This window comes from Stylophora pistillata, chromosome 4, assembly GCF_964205215.1.
Source record: "Stylophora pistillata chromosome 4, jaStyPist1.2, whole genome shotgun sequence".
In the NCBI taxonomy this organism is placed as follows: domain Eukaryota; kingdom Metazoa; phylum Cnidaria; class Anthozoa; order Scleractinia; family Pocilloporidae; genus Stylophora; species Stylophora pistillata.
In genome coordinates, this window is record NC_142522.1 from 36,803,228 (window position 1) to 36,823,451 (window position 20,224).

The 20,224-nt window shown below is 40.0% G+C and overlaps 1 protein-coding gene across 1 annotated transcript in view; it reads left to right on the plus strand.

Moving 5' to 3' along the window:
• The first annotated feature begins 8,195 nt into the window (after window positions 1-8,195).
• Window positions 8,196-20,224, plus strand: part of LOC148733558 (protocadherin Fat 4-like) — a 63,706-nt gene continuing 51,677 nt past the window's right edge. The window contains exons 1-3 of the mRNA XM_088757231.1: window positions 8,196-8,812; window positions 14,989-15,006; window positions 18,078-18,241. Coding sequence (XP_088613357.1) covers window positions 8,552-8,812; window positions 14,989-15,006; window positions 18,078-18,241 — 443 coding nt within the window. The 5' untranslated portion in view covers window positions 8,196-8,551. The remainder of the gene's footprint in view (window positions 8,813-14,988; window positions 15,007-18,077; window positions 18,242-20,224) is intronic.

A 20,224-nucleotide genomic window follows, 5' to 3' on the forward strand; every position in this document is an offset into this window, starting at 1 on the left:
GGAAATTAATTAAAGTAACTTCCCGCACCTTTGTGCAATAGGAGCTCAAGACAAGTAGAATTAACAGTTAAATTTCTTACCGAATGTAATGAAGTCAGGCTATGTTCGAATAACATTGAAAACACTTTTAAAGACCTCATTCAAGTCAGAAGGCCTAATAATGCATTACAATAATCGTCCAAAACTTCAATTTCTCATCTTTCTTTTATCAATGAAGGACTGCAAAAAGAAAAAGGTAAATGATAATATTTAATAATGATATACACTAAGGAACCTTTCAAGTACTAGTGAATGCTCTAGACAATGGTTAGATTTAAAAAAATATCATCTTGCCGTGACTTAAAATCTGCAATATGGTCTTTCTTCGTTCTGAAGAACAAATGCGGAAACTCGTCGCAAACAAGAAAGGCTAACATCAAACGAGCCAGTTCTTTTAACGGGAGAGCTTATCCTTCGACCGAAACACAGTTCTGCAACTCAGGGATGTAAGCGCAATCAATATTACTCGATTGATGCTTATATGGGCTATTTGCGGTAAAATCGGGATAATCATGATTGTTAAAAACTGGATCATTGGATAATGCAATTCAAGACTTTTCATTGGCTTAGCCATTATGGTATATGAGCCAATATACCATAAACTACGATATGGTAAGCGTACGCATAAGCTTAATATTGAAAGGGAGCTAAAAATGTAATAAAATTTAATAATTTAACGTAGCGTTTTTAATAAAACAATTATTCCACTCGTGTTTGTTGGATATGAGATGATTATAGCCAACGAGGTGCTACGCGCTTCGTTGGCTATCCATCATCTCATATCCAACGCGCGCTCGTGGAATAATTGATAATTACCAATCACGGTATTACACGCTTAGCGGTTGTTTCGAATTATTTTGTACCTTTTTAACCTTTTAAAATATGCATCGAAAAAAAGATTGAAGATGCGAGATGTTGGAACTCGAGCCATTCTGGTTTGTTTTGCCCGCGTCAACTGGAAGAGACTCTCGGAAAATAACCTCACCTAATATCTGTGCATCAGTGAGGTCTATTGATTTTGGCGAACGTGTCACTCTATGTTTCACTTGTTATCGGTTGAATTCGTTTTCGCGATAATTGGTGCTAATTGTACTTATGAAATGACAAATCCGAACTTGTGGAAATATTGAAGCAGTTACTCATGCAACGAAAATAAACTGTTCTCTACGCTTTACGTTACCGCTACCGTTGTTTACCCATTTCAGACCACGTGAATAATCTATGACGTATGAGGCTGAAAAGGGCTATTAGCTACATCACAACACCTGTACCAAGTACGGAGAGCTTCGGATTACTTTGACACGCTCCCAACAAAAGGCATTTGCAAATACGAATTCATGGCTCGTGTTATTCATTTGTTTCTAGTGCTAGCCTTAGTTAGTATTATGTGGACGCCCTCATACGCTTGGAGGCGTCGTAGGAGAAGGCGACGTGCTCGTAGGTGCCCTGTAACCCACTGTAGTGTTAGTAGTTGGAGTTCTTGGAGTTCATGTAGTCGATCTTGTGGTGGAGGAACTTCTTCCCGTTCCCGGAAGAAGATTATCACCGAGTCTTGTGGGGGAAGATGTCCTTACTCCTTGCGAAGCTCTAAAAGGTGTAACACAAACTGTTGTCCTGTAAATTGTGTGTATACCTGGAGTTCCTGGAGTAGTTGTGTTGGATGCGGAACCTCAACGCAGTCACGAACACCACGTATTACACGACACAGCTCGTGCAATGGGAGATCGTGCCCTGCTAAGCAAACACAATCCTGTAACACTGGAGTGTAAGTACAACTGAAGTGGGATATCTGATCTACATTTGTATTGGTAATTTGAAGGGGCATATAGACTGGAGATGATTTGCTGCATTTTCGCTTTGTATCACGTACATGATAAAATTCGAAGACTTCGTTCAATCCTAGACGTGATTATTCATCACTCGAACACAAACCTGAAGTTTAATTTGTGCACTATCAATCAGAAATGACGCATTTTGTAATGGTTAGTAAAATGCGAGTCGGGTCTTGCGAATTAAGATGCGGAAAATGTCATTCAGAGAAACATACGATAATTCTCCGAAGCTAGTAGGCATCCTATATCTTCCATTATGTTATGTAAACAATTGTATCTTTTCCTGTTCTTGCTTGCTAAATTCTAAATTTACTATGGATCATTTTCAGCGTTTCCGTCATGCCGTCATATTCTTTTCTTGGAATGCGTTTTTTGTTTGTCCTAGCTTGCAATAGAGATGAAAATCCCAAGATAAGAGAAAGTAGAACATACATATTGAGGTCTATTGTTTTATTGGCGAAGTTTAACTTTTTATCGGCTGACAAGGCACATAGGTGGTCTGATTGTGGTCAAGAAAGAAGGTAGCGTTTTGTAATGGTTAGTAAAATGCGAGTCGGGTCTTGCGAATTAAGATGCGGAAAATGTCATTCAGAGAAACATACGATAATTCTCCGAAGCTATTAGGCATCCTATATCTTCCATTATGTTATGTAAACATGGATATCTACCTCTGAAGTTAGATCCGCTAAAAATGAGTTTTCTGTGTAAATAGTCGCACTAATTATGAAATGGCTAGATTACCAATCTCTGACCGGATGAGTGAGTTGGTTTTTCAAAGGGTGCCTGTGTAATGAATGCTAAAAGTCCCTCTAATTTCGTTACGCAAAGGCTTCTGGAAAGTATTTGCGATCTGGCTGGCTCCTCTCAGTTATAAAAAAAAACTACTCTAACTGACTCTCTTTCACAATACATAGAGTCCACTGATGTACATAAAATTCTTCAAAATAGCGATACTGTATTTCCTCTTGTGTGTGTACCTTTTCACCATTTACCCTTACTTGATATGCCTCAGTTTTCCTTCCAGTTGAATACTTATTTACTGGTCTCTATTGAACATTGAAATTCTGTTGAGGTGATAGGGATGGAGTATAAAAGAGTTTCCTATGCTTTTTACACCAGTTCTCCCCAATTCCTCCCTTTCTCCCCCCCCCCCTCCCCCCTCCCCCCTTAGAGTTTGTCTCAATTTCAAACGAGATTCTGGAAACTATTGTAATCTTTTTAGTCCTTTTTTTTTTATCAGTTCTGGATTTCAATGTATCAACGATCTGCACTGCTTCAAATTTTTTTTCGTATGTTAAGGACTGATGTCATTTTCATCATTACATCTGTAAGTGTTTTCTCACCACGAAAAATACCTCTCTGCCTTGTAGAGCGCAGGAGTGCTCGGCTCAGGGATACCTGCTGTTTAGCGATATCATACAAAGCTTCTCTGGGCATTTGTGATAATCGCGGAACGCGTTTTAGGCGATCATCTACTGGAAATACAGGTTCCACAGAACAGGGCCGTTATGGAAAACGATACAAAATGTCACTTAATCCCAGAGCTGACCTCTAAATGTACAAAAACTCATTAATTTTACTTGAAAGATTAATCTAATCAATTTTGTTTGAGCGTCTCGCAAGGCGTGGTCACTTAGGGCAGAACTGTGTTCCGCTTTAAGTGACCGTACGATACAGGTAGAAGGCAACTTAAAAAGGCCGTAAAGGGTGAGCACGACCGCTTAATAGAGGTAAAAATTACAGTGACTTAGGGAAAAAAATGCGAGAATTTGAAAACAGACCGCTTAATACAGGATGATTGCCTAATACCGTACCGCTAAAACGGGTTCAACAATATTTTTCTCCATACTACACATCGCCCCGTTTACACGGGTAGACAGAGACACTTCCAAAAGTTAGATTTAAACTGGAATTCGTTTGACACAAGAAGTTTCGTCAACCACTTATATTGTTTTCAAAGACGAATTTACTTACGCTGTCTGCGAAATGAAGACACAAACTGCATCTCAAAGGTTTTGCGTCACAGTTGCCTTTACAATCGTTGACGTTTGTTTATCTTTCCATAATTTCACCTTTTGAGTGTTTCTTTACCTCTTAGTTTATCTCAATCGTGGCCCTTTTCAAAAAAATCCTCTTTCAAAGCTTATTGTTTGACTCCCTCAGAGTTGAACAATTTTGATTCGGAACAAGCATACGAGACTTAATATTTATTTTCCATTATCAGAGAAATGATTGTAATTAAAATTTGTTAAGTGGCATTTAAACACGAAGGCGCGCTATAAAAGGAACATTAGGTCCCACTGGACCATTCGTCAATCAACCGTCGTGTGATGTAGAACTCTTAGAGTCAAGTCAGCTTGAGCTACAGCTACTCCAAAGCAGTGAACAGGGGGCGCATTCCTCAAAATTTTTTTATGTCTTTATCACAATACAAGAATTTTTGAGATTTGTATTTCCTTTCTCCAATGGAAGCTGTCTTTATTTGTGGCGGTAAATTTGAGATCGAAGTAGGTGGTTCGCACGTTACCTCATGCCCATGCTGGTGGAAGTCAACAATAGATATCTCATTAGCTCCTTTTGTTCGTCTACCAGCATTTAAATTTGACCCGCACAGTCAACAGGGAAGACTTCCTTATATAGCGCGCCTTCGTGTTTAAGCCCTTGGTGTCAGCCTATCAGGTGCATAATTCCAAATCCAAATTCTTGTCGTATTTCCGTAATATATTCATTGCAAAAGTGTTTCTTTCCTCGTGAGTTTAAGCGGATGGCTTAGTCCATATTTACAAAACCTCACTTTTCCGATGCCATAAGTCGTTCTGCTGAGTTCTCGAAATATTCGTGTACAGTTTATTTGTATTGAAAATAAATGCCTTTAATCTAGACGTAATCCAAAGCATTATTTAAAATTTGGATTACGTTTGAATGATGCCTTTAAGGATGTACCGTGTAGAAAACTTACCGAACATGTTATGGTATATGCTGCTTCATGAAACGTATTTTTCCAGTTGTCAAACCCAAGCATATCACGGAGAACTCCTTCATTGTATCCAAGATTTCTCCAAAAACTGGGAGAAAACAGGGCCAAACAGAAAACGACTTCTCAATAAACTCCCTTTCTTGTAAACGGAGGATTATACATAGCTACTCTATGCATTTGTGATGATCGCAGACCTATGTGACCCGATGGTGGCTATCTTATTGGATTGATGAAGTCTAAGAAAGAAGCAATTCCGCTATGCACACAGGTAAAGCCACAAAACGGCAATGGTCCTTGAGTTAAAAGTTGTCGCGTTGGGTCGCCTCGTTTTTCTTATTTTTCTCTCTTGTCACAATCATCGCCTCTGCGATTAAGTCCACAAGCTCCTTAGGAATTCACGTCAGCAATATAAGGACATTCAATATCATAAGTAGCTACATTGCAACACCTTTGCCAAGTACGAAGAGCTTCAGGTTGCTCTGACACGCACCGAAAAGGGATTTGTAATACGAATTCATGGCTCGCGTTTTTTATTTGTTTCTAGTGTTAGCCTTAGTTAGCATCATGTGGACGCCCTCATACGCTTGGAGGCGTCGTAGGAGAAGGCGACGTGCTCGTAGGTGCCCTGTAACCCACTGTAGGGTTAGTAGTTGGAGTTCTTGGAGTTCATGTACTCGATCTTGTGGTGGAGGAACTTCTTCACGTTCACGGAAGAAGATTATCACCGAGTCTTGTGGGGGAAGATGTCCTTACTCCCTGTGGAGCTCGAAAAGGTGTAACACAAACTGTTGTCCTGTAAATTGTGTGTATACCTGGAGTTCCTGGAGTAGTTGTGTTGGATGCGGGACCTCAACACAATCACGAACACCACGTATTACACGATACAACTCGTGCAACGGGAGATCGTGCCCTGCTAAGCAAACACAATCCTGTAACACTGGAGTGTAAGTACAACTGAAATGGGATAACTGATCTAAATTTGCATTAGCTATTTGAGTGAAGTAGCCTATAGAGAGCAACCTTGTAGAAATTTTGCCATTGTTTCAAATCATGTCATTTTCTTGTTAATTTTCAATGAAACTATTATGAGGATTATTCACCCGGGCGCTAATTAATTTGCATCAGTATACAGTATGCAGGACAGTTCTCACATGAACCTCAAGTATGTTCGGGCTCTGTAGATAAGGTATGGATAAGCATTTGGTAGAGTTTCCTGTCGGTAAATCGGAAACAACTCGGAAACAACTCGTGCTCGAGTCCTCTCGGAGGACCCACGATTTACTTGTCCTTTACTCATTGCAAAGGTGTAAAATATTCTGTACTGATTACGATAGTATTACTTTGCATTTGGAACTCATTGCCGCGAAAAAAGTGTTATGTGTCGTGCTTGACTTAAAAATTATGGCAAAACTCATTTTATCCTTGGTACATTTCAGTTCATGTCACGAAAATACCTGTTTACTTAGGATTAATTTTTGAGACAATCAGCCTTGCGCTTAAATCGCCGTCAAAGTCTAAAACTAGTACAACTATAGATAGGAATCTTAGTAGAACGATGTTCAAGTTTTATATAGCGTGATTTGCACGTAATAATTGATCAGTCAGCTCATGTGGAAGGCCATTTATCTGAAAAATCGACTGACCCCTCTGTTTGCTACGTTTCAGCGATTAATACCCTCTGAGCTTAAGTGGTGGTCTTTTATGAATTCTTAGAACTGAAGTTTCTAGGGGATCTTTGAAAGCGTAACATGAACGCTGTTTTTTTTTTTTTTTTCTTTTTTGATCGGTTTAATATTTGCTAGCTGTCTATGGAGAACGCACAGAAAAGTTATTGCTAAACAAGTCACAAGAAATTAACGACAGACCCTTTGGTCGGACGAAAGCAGCAAAAATTAAACTAATCTCAAGATCCTTTGGAACCGTTCTCTAAAACTCTCTGCTACTGAACTGTAACACTATACGATGACTATTATTTGTGTACAAGAGTATTCGACAGAGTGTCACCAGGTCACGTGCGTTATATGTGACAGCAAGAAAAGTTATTGCTTAATTGTCTTTGTTACAAGTACTTGAACACCTACCGCAATATTTTTGTAATCAGTCTTTTAAAATCATTTATTGCGTTTTGCTTGTTAACGTTGTCTGTTACCTGATAAATCGAAAAACGAAAAAAAAAAACGGCTGGAGTTAACGGCTTTAAAACCTGCAACAGAGGCTAATGTTGGAAAGGTTGTTGTTGTTGTTGTTGTTTTTTTTTTCGGGGGGGGAGGAGGGACATTAGGGTACGTTTGATACAAATTATTGTTATGATAATTTACTTGAAAAAATAACGCACTTCCGATTGGCTGAAAACGAGTGCATTTTTCATGTAACATGAGTGCAAAGTTGTAACTTTGCAAATTAAAAATAGCGCGCTCGCTGTCAAAATGACACCATCACGTAAATTATTTACAAGTAGAAAAATGATTTCTCGTACAATCTGATATAAATTATCCTCGAAATCACGTTTTTACCTATACTTATTATATTACTTATCTATTGATTTACTTTTTTGGAAGAGTAACATATCTTTATTCTCCACCCCCTGCTTGGAGACAGTTTATTGCATTGTTCGCTTTGTTCTGATACGTGATGACGGTATGGTGCAGCCGTCAACCTGTCTAGCTAAGAGTTAAGTGTAAAAATTTGTAGGCGTAGTTCACTCCTAGACATGATTATTCATTGCTCGACCACATACCCTGTCACGTTTAATTTGTGTGTATTCTTGACAATCAAATATGACGCACAAATTGCAAGCCAGACTCTTCTGCTATTTCAGATCGTAAAGGAATTAATTGGTCGCGGCTGACTGATCTAATAATTTCGCGGAAAGAAGCACTTTTTGAGAAGAAAGTTAATTTTTGTCTTCAATTGTCTCTTTTCTCTTTCTTGCTTGCGTGAATTCATTTTCCGTTTCTTCGTCATACCGTCAAACTCTTTTCTTGGAATGCGTTTTTTGTTTGTCTTAGCTTGAAATGAGCAATGATATAAACGAGATGAAAATCCTAAGATAAGAGAAAGTAGAAAATGCGGTTTTGTCCAGATTTTTGTAGCTGCCCACGAAAAATCCGAATTTGTCTTGCAAAGTTAGCTTTAAAAATGATTAGAATAAAAAGACGTCGCTCACAAATTGCAGGAGAGGTTACCCTTTGTCTTTCATAAAGTCATTATTCTACAGGTAGAATTTCTTTATTGTTTTCTTTCTGTGAACCTAGAATGCACTTTCACAGGTCCGAGCCTACTCAATGGACGATTGGATCTGCGAGATAAAAAATCACCTTCTGATCCTTAGGAGTTGTTCATGCGCACGATAGAAATTATGTTTTAAATCAAACGCAGCTTAAACCCCAAACTAACATGCGATACAATAAGTCGTTAAAAAATCATGAAACGTTGGTAATTTTGCCAGATATTAGGGCGAATTCAAATACCTCGACTACACAAGTGTGGTAAGAGACTTAAGTTGTGCATAGACAAGTCAGGGAAAAAATACATATCCTTCAGCAGATAACGAGACTGAGCAGTTAGGTGCTAATTCGGAAGTATTGTCTTTCATAAGGGCTTAGAACAGTATTAAACTAGGTCTTAAATTCGCCTGGTACCATACGCAAAGGTCAAATGAAAGATTTCTTCGGAGTGCGACGCTTTCCTTCTTGTTAAAAGCATGAAGAACTTTCTTTTGGACCTTTTTCTGCTATTTGTGGTGTTAAGTGCCTTAATCGGTCAGTCTAAGTCGTGGCGAAGAAGAAGAAGGAGAAGGTGGTGCCGGCGAAGGAATTGTATTCTGAACAGCTGGGCAGCAAGTGGAAGCTGCTCAAAGACTTATGGTGGTGGATCCATGGTTCAACGGAGGTCTATTAATAGATGGCCCAGTTGTGGCGGCACGTCTTGTCCGTCTTACCACAGTTCTCAACGACAAAGAACTGTTTCGTGCAATACGCAATGCTGTCCTGTTAACTGCTTGTGGACGTGGAACTCCTGGAGTTCATGTGACGGTTGTGGCATATCACAACAAAGTAGAACAATGCGTATTATACGGTCCAACTCGTGCGGGGGCACTGCGTGCCCAAGCTCTAGAAGTCAGACGCGGAGTTGAGTTATACCGGAATGTAAGTTGTCCATTACTTCTTTTAGCTTTAGAATATCCTACCTTTAGCCTTAGAAATCCGATGCCTGATTCTTTTCATACTATGTCCATAATTTCAGATGATCAACCTCGTGATACGTTCGCCAGAACTAAGAGCAACGCAGTTGCTTTTTCAGTTAGAGAGCTTAGTCCCGAATCATTTTCAGTTTATGGAGCGGAGAAACACTTTCATATCCCTTTTGACTTAAAATGGTATACGACCAACATACTTTCGACAATTGTTTCATCTTTTTCGTGATTCAACTTTCCAACTGTATACCCAGAAAGAGCAGATATTTCTAGTGTACAGAAAGCAGAAGAGACTGTTATTTGTTTTCGGATCGCAAAGCACCTTAAAGCAGGTGCAATGGAGAGCAGTTAACAACTTTGTTGGGAAAGGAAAGATTTTAGCGAGGGAAGCAGAGGCCCCACCTTCAATCCTATCATCTATTCCTTGTTTGCGTGATGTTTTCATTCTGCTAGGGTCATGTACTTTGTTTTCCATCAGTCTGTGACCCTATCTGTGCCTTTGCTTGTCATACCTTGTAACAGGCCAAACGACATTCCAAAAAAAGATTTCAAATAGAAAAAAAAAATAGTTTTGATTTGGCCTCTTCTGAACAGTAAAAATTGTTTCTCTAAAAGATAAATTTAAAGTTCGTGTACCTTAAGAAACTGACAATTCAAGTTAGCGCAGCATGTATAAGTGTTACGAAAGCAATAGATGTTTGTTTGTTTGTTTATTCAAGAGAAAATACTACAAATACGCGCGCCAAGTTCGGCCACAAGCAAGAGACGTTTGGTGAAAAGATGCAAGGATTTACTCTAGATCTCATCTAAGTTTATGAAATTTCATTGTAGAGGTTGAATGAAAATACACCAATTGCACCGGTGCAAGAATATTTCAGAATCTGCATAGACAAGTCATTACGCCAAAATTCCATCTTTCAACGGGCAATAAGACATATGTCGTAGGTTAGAAACTTGTTTGGAAGTTGCGGCATTCATAAAGGATTGGGAAACACAATACATTAGGTCTAAAATTGCTTGCATGATACTTTCCTCTGAGGTCATTTTAAAGATTCCTATAGAAGACAACACTCAGCCACTTAGAAGCATGAGGAACTTCTTTTATTTCGCACTTCTTATCTTTGTTTTGTGACCTCATTGGTCTGTCTGAGACGTGGATAAGAAGAAGGAGAGGAGGAAGGAGGCGGTGCACGCCGCAAGATTGTGTCCTCAATAATTGGGCCCCTTTCGGTAGTTGCTCCAAGACTTGTGGTGGAGGGCTCTGGTTCAAAGAAGGTCTGTTCGAACTTGAGCAAGGTGTCGTTGTAAAAAGTGTCCTTATTACTACAGTTCTCAACGATATAGGGCTGTTTCTTGTAATACGCAATGCTGTCCTGTTAACTGCTGGTGGACTTGGAGCTCCTGGGGTCCATGTCAGGGTTGTGAAGTGTCACAGCAAACCAGAACGATGCGTATTATAACATCTAACTCGTGTGGAGGCACTACGCGCCCAAGTTCTAGAAGTCAGAGGCGGAGTTGTAATACTGGAGTGTAAGTTAAAAACTTTATTTCCGACGTTTTGGTTTCCTTGGCAAAAAAGCTTACGCCGAGCGCCGAAAAGCCTGATTCATGACTTGTTCCTTACCTTCAGCATTTACATTTCCACCTGTTGCAATGACTACTTAATACCTATATATTCCACTGCTCCAATAAAAAAAAAAAACAAACAAAAGCGAAAGCAAAAAACAAACAAAGGATATCGAATCTAAAAATTTGCCAGCTATAATCCAATTTTAGCACAAACAATTAAGGGTCTGCCTCGCAAAGCTTAGCAATGGCCTTGCAATCTATGCAATTCGTAAATTGAGAAGTGCACTTAACGTTATCAAAGTTGTTCCGAAAGGATTAGTCCTGTTAAACTGTTCGTCATCGTAACTCTGCTGCGATGTCTTTCCGATATTTGCGACTGAGAGTGATCTTTAAAGAAAAAAGTGTCTATCCTCAGGTACACGCGTAAGTCGTGCTTTATCATGCCCGCGCCACTGTCCTCCTATCAGGTTGAATATACTTTTAGGAATTTTTAGATTTTAGTATTCTTTAGAATACAGCATTTAGTTACAAAGAAAGTGCGTAACAGAAGAAGAAGAAAAAGAAGAAAACTTTATTGAAGTGTCCATGTGTTTAGCTTTCGTTTCGTTATGCTTTGTTAAAATCGTTTAAAGATGTTTTCTCCCGATCGCCGAAGCTTAACTTCCTCCACGATTAAGTACGGTCCGATGTAACGAAGTGAGTGTTTGCCGTAACGGGACGTTCTGATATAACCTGCGGGATATTAAAATCAGCGTTTCTAAGCTCATAGCCTTGATAGGTAGACTGAAATATTTCTGTAATATACAGTGGCATTAATGTGTAGCTATGCTTTGTAATCTCCTTTCATATAGTGTTGATAGAGAGGCTCTGTTTAGTAAAGTACTATACGTGTCCACCTTAGATTTGAAAATTGCTCTCAGTGCTCTTTGTTGAATACGCTCAAGCTTACGTCTATCGGCCGTTTTGTAGAGTTGAAGTTTGGCTGAGTAGGGTATAAGGTTGCGTAGCCTCGTTAGCACTCCTACTTTCTGGCTTGTTTTCTTACAGATAGCACTTTTATGTGTCGAAAAGGACAAAGGAAAGAGAGCAAATTGTATTGAAAATAACTGCCACAGGCCACTCTCATTCTCTCTTTTCTTTCAAGTGAGGCTGTTAGTCTCTAGAATTTAAGACTGTGAAAAGATAATTTAATTGAAAGCTAAGCTTATCGATGAAAGGCCGCAGCCGGGAACAACGAAGTCTACTACTTAGAGGGCTAAAGAGAAGGATACATAGCATTTGTGGTTGCTGGGTCCTTTTTGTGCCTTTCCCCTTCTACTTGTTAGGGTCTCATTTCATTTTAGTTTTTCTATTCAGTTTTAAAGCTTGCCTGCCCGTCTCGTAGGGATGATAGAAACTCGAAGAATAGTTGATCTCCATAAATCATAAATGTTTGTGTGTTTCCACGTATTGTGTACTCGGACGAATGACGTTTTTGTGTCACAAAATTTAACTTTTATGCCAATGCAGTGAGTACTGAGCGTGCTCTAAACAAAGAAATCTGTATATTACATTAATTTCCCACGGCAATTAAAAGGATATAATTTCGCAGCCTGAGGGCTCTTTGTGAATACCGTATAACACAAAAGCATATCTCAGAAAACAAAATATGATATGGGAAAATACCGGATGGATATAGCAATGTATGTCGTCCTATGATTTGGTGTGAGACTGAAAGTATTGTCAGATTGTATCACTTTGCTCTCTTGATTGTTATTTGAAAGTATGAGAAACTCTCCTCTGGTCGTTTATGTTGTATCTGTGGTATTGTGCATCCTTATTAGTCTTTCTGAGTCGTGGTTAACTCGCCGGAATCGGCGGGGAACCCGAAGAAGGCCATGTACTCAAAAGGTAGATTGTGTTCTTGGTAACTGGAGGACATACAGAAGTTGTTCAAAGACCTGTGTCATAGGATACTCAGTTCAGCAGCGGTCTGTCAAAGTTTGGCCGAAATGTGGCGGTAAAAGGTGTCCTTATTACTATAGTTCTCAACGATATAGAACTGTTTCCTGTTATACGCAATGTTGTCCTGTCAACTGCTGGTGGACATGGAACTCCTGGGGTCCATGTCAGGGTTGTGGCGTATCTCAACAAAACAGAACATTGAGTATTAAAAGGCAAAACACTTGTGGTGGTAATGCATGCCCGCGATCTAGAAGTCAGTCGAGAAGCTGTAATACCGGAATGTGAATTGCTATTTTTTTCTTTTATTTCCATTTTTTGAGAGGTCAGCTCTTGTCTTTCTATTCTTTTCACCCGTTCATACTAATTCCTCCCTACATTTGCTAACAGGAAAAGTCAGTATAGTCGAGGCGATGGAGGAGTAATAGGTCTTTTTGTAAGGAAAAAAATGGCATCTTGAAAAGTCATCAGGGTCTACTTTTAATTTTTTTTATTGTTATTTTTCCTTTTTACATTCTGTGCTTATTGCTTATAAAATCTAACACACAAACTAAACTTGCATTTGACAACGCATTGCTCGGAAGTTAAGAATTAGATTCGTATCTCTAAGTAAGTGCTTTTTACGTATGAGCGTTCGCTTGATTGATATTTTTAGTTACCTTTGGTTAGATACTATTTGTGTGACTACGTTAATTTGGAACCAGAGTTTAGACAAAGTTGCTTGGATTTAATCAGATTTACAGTAAACTGTTATCGAAAGTTTCACCAATATCAGTGGTCATGCGATTTCGCTAGACGTTACTTGAGAAGCACGCACTGCGCAACACTTTGTTTTTCTTGACAAGATGTTTAGAAGTCACTTTGAGATTATCACGGCTTGGAACGTAATTCATTTTCGGTCCTTTTGAAGTTATGACGCTATCATGCTACTAAAATATCCTGAGGGAAAACCCACTGTTACAAGAGTGGTAGTGATAAAAATAAGGCTATTGTGGTTTGCGTAATTAGCCGTTTTAACCTCATTGAACGCCCCACTAAAAGCCGTTTGCGTGAGCGAAGCAACTATTATGCATCGTCATTTAGAAAGCGAAGCAATAACAAAACAGAGAAATAACCTTTGGAAACAAGCTCAAGCTTGTCGTGTTAATTGAGAGCCAGTGTCACAGGTCACTCGACTGAAATACTCTCATGTAAACAAAGCATATAACATTCCTCATGCTATTAGCATCTAATTTGCAGTTGATGATTTGAAATGTTCTCAAGTCACGAGTCGCTCTCAGTCCAATGCATGGATTTATCGCCCGTTATGATACATAATCAATCAGACTAGCCACCTATGTCTGATCCATAGGAAGCTTTTCGCTGACATTTCAATGGAAATACTAACAAAACTCTCAATAAAATTCGGAAAGAAATTATGGTGGTTTCGCACTTTTTGGAATTAAAAATTTAGTTATTCCAAGTGATTATATTTCGTGATGTTTAGACAATATTTTCAAGAAAACATCTTTTTCGCCAATTTCTTCTACTTTTAATTCTCGGCTGGTACCGGCATCACTGGGAAGAAAAACTAGGTTGAAAGTCTCACAATATAACCTTAACTGTTTGTACAAGATTCGAAAAAAAAAAAGCGTTATGTAACAAAATCGACTCTCAAACTAACACTTTTGTAAAACACTTATGTTTCCTAATCTCTCGTAGCTTACTACGCGCTTCTACAAAGAAAACTTTTAACTCGATTTGATGGGATTAGTACGGTCTGAATTAGGTAGTATTTGCGGTGATAAAAAAAGTTTAAAAATGACAGGCAGCCAATCTTACGTTGGTCAATGCTCAGCTGTGTGAATGCGTTTGAGGAACAGGATTACCGCTGGGTTGTCCAAATATAAAGTTGCAGGTAACGCAAGCATAATGATGGTCATAAGTACAATCTTAGCTGATACAAGCGCCGCATTACACTTACTTTTTAGATTTTTTTTTCCATTCAGAATGTCTTCAATGGCTTAAAATTCGATCTTACTGAATGTACATGTGCACAAGTTGACACCAAGTTCAGCGGAAGTTTTTATAACCGGAGTTTTGACTTCGTTTCAGATCGTAATGACATTAGATCGTTAAATACACGCACGTTACAAGAACCTTCATGGGTTATCTTCGGTAAATTTTCTCAGGGAAATTGTACTTGCGTCCGAACATAAATCATGTACGCTTTGTTTCTTCAATTTGCGATCGATTTTGGGATTACTTTATTAACCCTACGTGTCTGTTGGAGCAGTGTTTCCGGGTCTTTGCCCATACATATATATATATATATATAACTGCAGACAGTGCACACTGTTTCGACCTATGTGGGTCTCATCAGTGCAGTGCATACACTGGGCCAAGCTCTGGAATAAACCATTGCCTGGGCGCTACACTTGTGGGACCAAGTGCAGACACGTTGCCATGCGCGAGTGCTCTAATCACAACTAAGGTGATGAGCTTCGCCCGAAGGCTAAGTGCATGGCAACCCCAGTGTAGAGTGCTCAATCGCAAGGTAGCCAAAGGGCAAAGCCAAGCGAGAGCTATCTAACTGCAGACAGTGCACACTGTTTCGACCTATGTGGGTCTCATCAGTTTTTTTTTTTATGTTTAAGGTGGACGGCCGGGCCCCGATGAAGGGAGGTGCAATCCCGCCGACCTACATGTCTAATCCCAACCCATTGGCTTACGTGCAATGCCTTAGGGAAGGGGACCACCAAAAACGAGGGTCACCAGACGCCAAACTCGCTGGGGAATCGAACCCCACCTCACTTAAAAATTAACACACACACACCCAGAAATTAAACACACCCAGTCAAAACTTAACTAATTTTTTCTTTTAGTTTTTCTTTTTAAGCCTAAGTTAATTATATATTTTATTTTGGTTCTTTAGATTTTTTAAGTGACCGGTAAAACCTAAAGGCAGTAGAAATTTCACGATGTTCAAAAACATATCTCGGATCAGAGTACCAAACGGAAATATCTTTACCAGCAGGAGCAGGCAGGTGATGTAACACAGCAATCTCGGCCAAAAAAACGCGGTCCTCGGATGAAATAGTGCTAAGCCACGGGTCCTTTAAAAAGGCAGCGGAAAGTTCAGAGGGAGTAACAGCAATAGGCTTGGCTGCAGCAGCAGAATCAGTGGGTGGGGCCTGTTGGGTCCTCTTGACAGTGTTATTAGCAGAAGTGGGAGCCGGGGAGGCTGAACGCTTCCGAGAAGCAGAGGTCGTCTCTCCGACATCCATATCGGAGACAGGGTTAGCAAAACCCTGTGTTGCCGGTACACAATCATTTGGTAATTCCTCACCCTCGTTTAAAGAGGTGGAGCGATCTTCACTCGCCTCAGATGAGAGCGAGCAGGCTTCATCAGCACTGTCAGCGGGCGGCTCTTCAGGCATAGAGGATGGCTCGACATCGTCTGTGACTGTAGGTACATCAACGGTGGCCTTACAATCTCTAGCAAAATGGCCTTGCTGTGAACACCTAAAACACTTGCCCTTGGAAGGGCAACTCGCAGCCTTATGGCCTATTTTACGGCACACAGTGCACTGCAGGGGTTGCCCCCTGTACCAAACCCTACAACGTATACCTCTAATACCAATGAAGGGTGGAATAACTTTCTGAACCACCATCTGAATAATTCTAGACCCAGTAAAGACCGAGGGTCTACCCGACCAAGACTGATGACGGACAGACTTGACGATGCCAAAAGCAGACAACGCAGTACGTATCGCTTCATTGGAGCCCTCAAAAGGGAACCAAGACAGAACCACAGTGGTAAGTTGAGGTAGGGGAGGAGGAGGTGTAACCACCCTACACTCCACCTCACCTAACTTAACCACGCCCAACTCTTCAAAAAAAAGCTTGGCCACATCAGCTGCAAAAGTAACCCTGGCAACGCGACCAGGACACGCCTGCACTGCCTCCACAACATGATCAGACTCACGATCAAAATACTCAAGGAGTAACTTTACTGCCTCAGGAAAAAGCATCCCCTCGGGGAGCCCCTTGCAGTCCACATCGATTGTCCTACTAAAGGAAACAATCATCCTGAAGTTCGGCCCCAACCCAAAGACAAAGCAAAGGGATGGGTAACCAAACACCGACCAAAAGCGAAAAAGGAGAAACCTGACCGAGAGGAAAAGATCACAAGTTTTCCCTCCCGGCAGGTACTCACTTAACTGATACTAGACCTCACCAAAAACAAGCACACCACAAACCAAACTCCCAACCACTAGGGAAAGGAGCGAACACTTACCGACAAGAAGAATCCCGCGTCATGTGGGTCTCATCAGTGCAGTGCATACACTGGGCCAAGCTCTGGAATAAACCATTGCCTGGGCGCTACACTTGTGGGACCAAGTGCAGACACGTTGCCATGCGCAACGTGTATATATATATATATACAATATATATATATATATATATATATATATATATTGACACCGATAATGTGCCATAACATTGTCAAAACCGTTTTTAAATGTTTTAAAAAAGGTTTTTAACAGTATATCTTTCTTCGTTATGAACGACTTGAGATAAATACTGCGTTACCGGAATACGTGTCCTGCCTTGTTTCTTTCCAAACAAAGGCACAACTTTGAAAACTCCTCAAATTCACCGCCTTTTTAAGCGGGACAATATTTTACTTCGTGAACCCTTAAAACTTGAATTTACAAGTTAAATGAAAAGTAAAAGATGTAAAGATACGGACGCATAAAAAACAAAGAATGAAAGATAAGGCCAGGTATTCGAAACGATTGCAAATTTACCATACGGAAGACGATATGTGTGTTTCATCTTTCCTAAGTTTTAAACCAGTGCTCTTCTAACTGCTTATCAGCTTGCCGTGATTTTATTTTGTCGTTTTCCAAAGGTATATTAATTGTAGAATAAGTATTGATCTTAATACGCATCATAACATTTAACCCGCGAAAACGGAAATTTGACCGCACAAGTTATTGCAGATTTTCAGACTTGGTTATCATTCTGAGAATATTATAGCACGTGGTGGACGACGTTTGTTTGACTTTCATCTCAAACTTGTCGCGCGGAGCCAAAGTAGTGGTTGTTTGAGGCGTGTTACGTAAATAAACAAAGTGGCCTCTACATAATTATATCTCAATCACCAAACAACGTCGTGCGTGCCCCTCTAAACGTTTTACTAAGGTTTCTCTTACGATTTCTTCGGAACTACGACACTTTTCGGCTTCTTAAAAACATGAGGAACTTTCTTTTTGTCATTTTTCTGCTATTTCTGGTGTTGTGTGCCTTAATCGGTCAGTCTGAGTCGTGGCGAAGAAGAAGAAGAAGGAGAAGGCGGTGCTGGCGAAGGAATTGTATTCTGAACAGCTGAGCAGCAAGTGCAAGCTGTTCAAAGACTTGTGGTGGTGGATCCATGGTTCAACGGAGGTCTGTTTACAGATGGCCCAGTTGTGGCGGCACGCCTTGTCCGTCTTACAGCGGTCCTCAACGATACAGAACTGTTTCGTGCAATACGCAGTGCTGTCCTGTTAACTGCCTGTGGACGTGGAACTCCTGGAGTTCTTGTAGTGGTTGTGGCATGTCACAACAAAGTAGGACGATGCGTATTGTACGTTCCAAATCCTGTGGGGGTATTGCGTGCCCAAGTTCTAGAAGTCAGACGCGAAGTTGTAATACCGGAATGTAAGTAGTTCATTATTTCTTTTAGCTCTAGAACATCCCGCGTTGAGCCTTAGAAACCCGGCACATGATTCTTATCTTACTTGGTCTATCCTTTCATATGCCTGAGCAACTTCTTGATACGTTCGCCTCAAATAAGTGCAAAGCGACTGCTTATCAGAGAGCTAAGTCCCGAATTATTTTCAGTCTGTGAACCGTGAGCTGTGCCTTTGTTTGTCATATCTTATAACAGGCCAAAAGACATTCGGAAAAAAGACAACTGAAAACAAAAAAAGATATAGGTCATACCTTGAACCTTTGTTTCGAATTTGCAGTATTCATAAAGATTAGGAAACATACTACATATGGTTTAAAATTGCTTGGTACTTTCTACTGATTTCATATTAAAGATTCCTTAAGAAGGTACCACCCTGCCACGTAGAAGTATGAGGAAATTCTTTTGGTTCGCTCTTCTTATCTTTGTTTTTTTGTGTACCTTGATTGGTCTTTTTGAGTCGTGGACAAGAGGAAGGAGGCGGTGCACACGGCAAGATTGTGAGTTTGACTAATGGTCGTGGGTCGTGGGTCGTGGGTCGTGGGTACAAGTCGTGGGTCGTGGGTGTGGGTGTGGGTAAGAGTCGTGGGTGTGGTTAATACTTAATAATATAAATAACCATTTAAAATATTAAATATAATAATACATAAATTTTATACAACCCTGTCATTCATTAATTTAACTGTTCTTTCTTCTAGTTATTTTATTTTGTTTATTCAATTTACCCTACTTTACGTCTATTTTTATCTGTTATCTCACTGTCAATGAAATTAGTTTTAGTTTCCCGACGGGAAGAGAGATAGATCTTGTAATTACATTAAATTAGTTTCACAACACGATAATTCCGGATCTGTCACCAGCGCGATCGCCGACAAGCGTCCATTGGTCGGCTACTCTGGGATTTGATTTTTCCCTTTTTCTGCTTTTTAGGGTTGTTGTCAAAGGAAATCCACAGGACATTCTTTTGTTCTCTTGCGGTTTTCAAGCCCCAGACGATAAAACTTTCCCGCGGTAATTTACTTAGGGAAAAATCGGTCACACTTGCAAATTTGGGTTTCCCTAGGACAAAACCCTGTAGTGTGACAACAGCTGATATCGCGTTTACGATCCTCCACTGTCGAGTTACCAGTCTGGCAGAGGTTATGTGTGTGCCTTTTGAGTAAGTCGACCTGTGCACAATCAGTTTTCCTTTGTGTATATAGTGTGTAATTACCAGATTTATCTATCATTCATTTGTTATTGATGTTGTCAGACGAGACCTCGGAATTTCTGTTCCTTGGCCCCTGACTTTAGCCGCAAATATAGAATTCACGAGCGCTGTCGCAATTTTAACGTTATAGTACTTCTACGCTATGAAATCATTTTTGGTACAATCGTACAAAGCAACTCAGGTGTCTCGTTAACACAGACCTCGAAAACGCAGAACGCAGACCGCAGACCGCACAGCTCGAAAAACGTGTACACAGTGTGTAATTACAAGATTTATCTCTCTTCCCTTTGTATATGAGAACGATCCTTCGCAGTAAAGCACTATTTGAGCAATAGTGAAAATCAGACCTGAAAAAAATTTCAGGCCTGTACGGGACTCGAACCACTGACCTCTGCGATACTAGTGCAGCGCTCTACCAATTGAGCTAACAAGCCAACTGGGAGCAGGCCATCAAATTAATTCGATATAAACCCGTAGATGATAAATCAAACAACAACAAACATATGAAACATATGTGTGAACTGCGGTTATCAATAATTGCTCAAATAGTGCTTTACTGCGAAGGATCGTTCTCATATACGTCTCATAACCGCAGTTCACACATATGTTTCATATGTTTGTTGTTCTCTTCCCTTTGTTATCAAACGAGATCTCGGAATGCGTCGCGAAACTGAAACTAATTTCATTGACAGTGAGATAACAGATAAAAATAGACGTAAAGTAGGGTAAATTGAATAAACAA